This window comes from Triticum aestivum, chromosome 4A, assembly GCF_018294505.1.
Source record: "Triticum aestivum cultivar Chinese Spring chromosome 4A, IWGSC CS RefSeq v2.1, whole genome shotgun sequence".
In the NCBI taxonomy this organism is placed as follows: domain Eukaryota; kingdom Viridiplantae; phylum Streptophyta; class Magnoliopsida; order Poales; family Poaceae; genus Triticum; species Triticum aestivum.
In genome coordinates, this window is record NC_057803.1 from 591,196,853 (window position 1) to 591,202,745 (window position 5,893).

Here is a 5,893-nt window from a genome sequence, read left to right on the forward strand (position 1 = left end):
GGAGATGCGAGACCCACATGTGCATCAAGAACTGCAATATGATTTGGTGGAGCACCTATAGAGGCTCAAGGGCAACACCTAGCTCGACATGTGATGAAATATGAGTTTTTTTGTGTTCAAATTATGAGTTTGATTTGTTGAACTATTTGATTTGTATTGATTTCTGTGATGAACTATGTGATAAAAATTAATTTTTCTTCAATTTGTTCCAAACCACACCGAACATGGGCCAAAATTGGGCCGATTTCCGCCGAAAGTGGGCCAAAATCGGCGGCTGAGGGGGGCGAGCTTGGGGGTCAGCTGGAAACCCGAGCCCCCTACGGCGATTTTTCCATCGGTTGGCCCCCAGCCAGCGCTATTTCAAGCCCCGGGGGGGAGAACGGCTAGAGATGCTCTAAGAAGTCATCGATCTCGATCGCCGGTGCATGAAACGAAAACAAAGAATTGATTTTGATTATCGATCAAACTCGCTCACCGCCACAGTAACGTACACACGTACGCATATGCATATCTACGTACAGTATATGCGTGATGAGCTCAGACTTTGTAGCCACCAGCAGCGGCGGCGGCGATGGGACTGGCGGGGGCGGGGACGACCATGGAGACGATGGTGTCGCTCAGGAATGACTCAATGAGCGTGCGCTTGTCCTGGGGATTCCTGGGAAGAAAAATGGCGTAGCTCTTCTTGACTGTGGACTCGAGGGCAGGGACAAACTTGTAGGCCTCGTATGCATCACCAGTGGTCTCCTTGATGGCCTTGCTGAAGGCAGAGTCGAAGACGGTGGACCTGTCCTTTATCGGGGCAGCGTCGGCAGTGGTGGCTGCAGTGCTGAAGGCGGCGTCGATCTGGTCGATGGCCTTGAGCTCGCCGGTAGGGATCGGCCCCATGACTTCCTCACCGGAGTGGACCTTCAGGATGCCGACGATGATGCAGAGCGACTTGTCGAACATGGCCACGAAGGATTCATACTTGGCCTCCGGGGTAGCACCCTAGGCTTTGTGTGAGGCCCACGCCAGAGTGAAGCCGACCCTGGAGTTGAAAATGGCTTTGGTGCTGGACGTGTCGGTGACACCCTCAAGAGACCAGCTGCCGAAGATCTGCACGAAGGTGTTCAGGAATATCTTGCCCTTGTCCATTGGAGGTGCTGCGGCTGCGGCCGCGACGGTCGCCTTGAAGGCGTTGTTGGCCTTCTTAGCTAGCTTCTACTCCTCAGTCGTGGCCTTGGGCTGTGGCCCGGCTGGGGCGTAGCCAGCTTCGGCAGCATACGAGACGGCTGGCCCTGCCACGAGGGCGACGGCCACCAAGAGCGCCACCGTACACTGCTGCACCGCCATTGCTGCTTCTCTTGTCTTGTGTTGGTTGGTTTGCACACTACATAGGAGGAGAGATTGTGGTGCAGTGTGAGGATGAAGGAGCTTAATTAGCTCTATATATACATCGACCCGCACGTTGAGAGGCCCGGAGAGATTACCGCGCCCAAATTAGCAATCCCCTCCTCTCCTCTCCTTTTTTTTAGCCAAACTCATTATCCCCATGAGCTCTTCATGCCACAAACCAATAATAATAGCATCGATTAGATCCCTAACTACTGTTTAACCTCGTGGGGTGGGTAATAATAAAAGTAATAAAAAATCAACAACGTGCGAAGATGTGATTGGACATAAGGGAAGTGAGGGGCCCACCCCTTAAAAATCAGGGGGCATAGTTACTTAGTTAGGATGTTTATGTATTCTCTTCGTAGGAGCCCGTGAATGTAGCATTTTCGGGGTAATAACCTTCCAGTCCGAACTGTATGGGATCCTCTCCCCTGTACCAATCCTCCAAATATATCCACGCTTGAAGGATGAAAAAGAAAACATGATGTTGTGGCCACGTGAATGATGAGCCTTTCTTAAGGGTAGATTGTAAGAGATCATAGTTAGGGAAGTACTTGTCTTTTAAAATTCTTGCGTGGAACAAATCAGGGTTAGGTATGAATCTCGATCATTGCTTGGCAAGGATCGCAAGGCTAAAACAATATATAAATCTCTAAAGTCCTTACCCCCTTCACTTTTAGGAAAGAGAATTGTCCACCATGCGAGCCAATCCATCTTTTTATTATCCTCCTCATCTCGCCACCCAAACTGAGCAATAATGTCATTAATTTCTTTGCAAATTCCTTTAGGCAAATAAAATACAAAGATGGCGAACACAGTTATAGCTTGAGTTGTGGACTTTAGAGCATCTCCAGCTGCACCCCAACAGGCCTCCCAAGGCCATTTTTTAGCGCCGACGCCCAAAAATCGGCCCAGTCGCGCCCACAGGAGCCCAATTTTCGCCGGTTAGGGCCGAAACTAGCGCCGACGAACCCAGGCCAAACCCGGCGCGCTGGGGGGCGCCCGGCGGCCCCGTACAATCTTTTTTGGTGCGAAAGAACGGCGGGCCCGCCGAGTCAGCGACCCCCGCGCCTCATCGTCCTCATCGCCTCGGTTTCCATGGGGAATCAATGCCAGGGCTGCCGCCGGTCAGCCTTCCATTGATTCCTCACGGGCGGCGCGGTGAGGCAACGCGCGCTCTCTCGTCACACGTACACATGCCACCCCCCGGCCGCTATATAAGCCGCCCCTGCCTCGCCGCTGAACGCACCCTACCCGCAACCCCCCTCTCTCCCCGTGCACTCACAGCCGTCGCCGTCGAACTCTCTTTCCCTCTCTCCCGGTGCACGCACAGACGATGGGCGAAAGGTGCCCCGGCGAGGGGCAGCGGCCAATGGCTTCAGCCACCGCACTCTACACGAGTGGGAAGCCCATCTCCTCCATGAAGCGAACTACCCGGCGCCTCCCGACATGCGTGCGCCGGGGCGGTGGAGGCTCAGCGCCGGGGGCGTCCCCGTCCCCCCGCTGCCCGACGTCGAGCACCCCCACTACTTCCTGGCCGAGATCGACCGTGTGCGGGCGTCTCTATCGGAGGAGGAGCGAGCCCTTCCGGAGTACGACGCCGGCAACCACGAGGCGTGGGAAGCGTACTTCAAACACCGAAAGGCGGAGCGGCTGGCCTCCATTAACAACACGCTACTGGTGAGGGGGCGCAACAACAGCGACGGCCACTGCCTGCGGTGGGGCGCCCCCGGTGGGGCGCCCCCGGCCGCACGCTACACACCGTCCTCGAGTACCTCGAGGGCGGCAATGATCTGCCGCTGACGTACCCGGCCGCCCCGGTCCCCCGCCAAAGTTGCGGTTCATGGAAGCCGAGGAGGATGCTGGGCGGGTCCTCCTCCTCCCGTTCCTCCTCCCGCTCCTCTAGATCGCCATCATCGAGGGCGGCGGCGGTTCCTCGGGTCCAGCCTCCCGCCTCATAAGGCCGAAGACGGAGCCGGCGCTTGGCCCCGTGAAGTGCGAGCACAACGACGAGGCCGCCTTCGACGACGTGGCCGCCTTCGACGACGAGGCCGCCATGAAGTGGGCGCGGGAAGACTAGGCGCGGACGGAGATGGAGCGCCAGGGCCGCGTCCTGGAGGGGATCGCCGCTTGGTGTTGTGGCCGTGACGAGGGAGGCGTCATCGTTCTCGATGATAGCGACAATGAGGTGCTGCCGCCGGCCAAACCAGTCCACCATGGGGACCCCAGGTAGGGGTCCAGTAGGGATTGCTACGTGAAGGAGGAGAAGGACGACGATGGCGGCGGCGACTTCGACGTGTTTAGCGAGTTCTTCGGCCTGTCGGCGCGGCCGTTCTTCTTCTTCTTTTTAGTAGACTTATTATTCTGTTTCTATATGTAAAAAAACTGTGAACCACCTAAATATCGCCTAATGTATGCCGTGTTTGCCGAAATTTTCCCAATCATGTTTTTTTAAAGAGCGTCTAGGGCAGTCCTGGGGGCGGCGGCTGGGAAGCCGATCGCCCCCAAGCGGCACTTTTTTCTAGCGGGGGGGGGGAGGACGACCACGACTGGAGATGCTCTTACTAAGATCTCCTTCCTTCCAATGGATAATTGCTTCTCAATCCATCATTTCAACCCTTGTTTACATCTAGACAAGCTACTAAATTAAGAAATTTGTGCTAATCAGGTTGTTGTACTAGCTGCACTGTTAAGATAAATCAGGGCAAATGAGACATAAGCTGTTGTTATATCCGCGACTTAAGAGAGCACGTAAACCCACTTTGTTATGCGTTATTGGGATCCTCATGTTCATTACTGTTAAATAGATTGTGTGCGATTATGCAATTATTGTCCCATGATCTGATTTAGTTATGTCGTTTGTGTATGTGCTACTGTGTTACTGTCATCCTGTTCAGTTTTATCATTTGCATTGCATGGTGATGAGTACAACCGTTGGACGAAACTTTATTCGTCACAGTAACCTTTTAATTTTTTGGTGCTCTAGGATTGCCAAATATGAATCGGGTGCACTATGTGTGCTTCATATACAGGCCATATGTTACAGTCTTAGTGAATCATTATGATTCTACCTCAGCAAACTGAAATCCTATTGATGTTGCATTTGTATGGCTTCCTTTTTAGGGCTATGCATTGTTATGTGTTGGTTACCCATCCTCTTATCTGGAGGTTGAAGCTCAAGATAAAGACAAGGCAAGCAATTCTCTTAGCCGCCTTCTGAGTTCTAAGAATTTTCTAGTTCAAATATGTATTAGGAACTATGAAATATTCTTCTAAATACTGATGATTGCACCATTAACAATGGTCTATCTCAAATTCTCAATGTATAGGTATATTGGCTCCAGTTTGGAATATATTTTGCACCAGGGCCTGTTGTAAGTATTGCCAACCTTTTCTTGTTCGAAAACTGCGGTTCCTTGTTCTAGGAAGCTAATAGCTATGGCTATCAGCCAAGTCAGTGTTATTGATACCCCTCTTAAATATGTGCATCTTTCGAGCTTTCCTAAGATGAAACCGATCCGTCTTTCTATTTCAGGATAGAGATGATTACACACTAGAGCTTGCAATGGGAGATGAGTGAAACGTGCCCATAAGGTTTGACCCATCAAAAACTTCAGTTCTGCAATTTCATCCAATTCTGACACTCTATTTCCACTCTTTTTAGTGGTATGGTCTTTAAGCGACGCTCCTACAGTTTGTAGGTTATAGGGTTGCAGAGATTTGATTTGCAAGTGGAGAAAGAAAAAAACCTTTGGTCTCTGTTCTCTGTGTTGTGTGTTCCGTGTTTTCGCAAAATTTTATGTGCAAATATGCTTGTAGGGATTCCATTTCTCATCCTTTTGCCCCTAGTACACAAAAAACTCAATGGACTGTATGTAAAAAGTGAACTACTTAGGGCCTCAACTCAATCTTTAGTGCAACGAAAGGATGTTTCTAGCTATGGTTGTCTGTTCCACTTAAGGCATTTCACATGATGTTGCTTATCAGTTTGTCAGTTGGTAGTAGATTTGGAGTGGTTGAATGTCCTCTCATCCTGTACGAATGCGATCGATAACATGTCTAGGGATACTATGGATGTGGCGCTACCGATAGGAGCGCAACTCAGAAGTTGTTTAATTTCAAAATTTTATCCTTGGTAAATTATGGACAACTTAAAATCTTCGGAGTACATTAACACAATCTATGTTTTACATGTTACAAAATTTCAAGTGCAAAGTCTTTTTTTATTAGAAACATGGAGCGCAATGTGGATGCAAGGAGACAAAGTACACCACATGCACACTAATATCGCATGAACCAAAGGCTGAAGTTGTGAAATATCAAGATTGGCGAAATCATCGCATGCACCTCGCTATCTTCTATACTTTTATTTCAGTATTAGATGTACTTTCTAGGATTAGGGATGGCAATGGGTACCCATTACCCGTGTACCCAGCGGGTAAAACTCCTATTATGGCAAGGGTATGGGTTAAAAAAATACCCATGGGTACATAAATAGGAAATTTGAAACACATCG

General features: G+C 50.3%; 1 protein-coding gene across 1 annotated transcript; it reads right to left on the bottom strand.

Annotated features, from left to right (window-relative positions):
* Positions 1-433: 433 nt before the first annotated feature.
* LOC123082427 (major pollen allergen Lol p 5a-like) lies at positions 434-1,389 on the bottom strand. The gene has a single exon (XM_044504754.1). It carries the CDS (start codon positions 949-951, stop codon positions 538-540), a length of 414 nt encoding a protein of 137 aa, XP_044360689.1. The 5' UTR covers positions 952-1,389; the 3' UTR covers positions 434-537.
* Between the last annotated feature and the right edge of the window lie 4,504 nt (positions 1,390-5,893).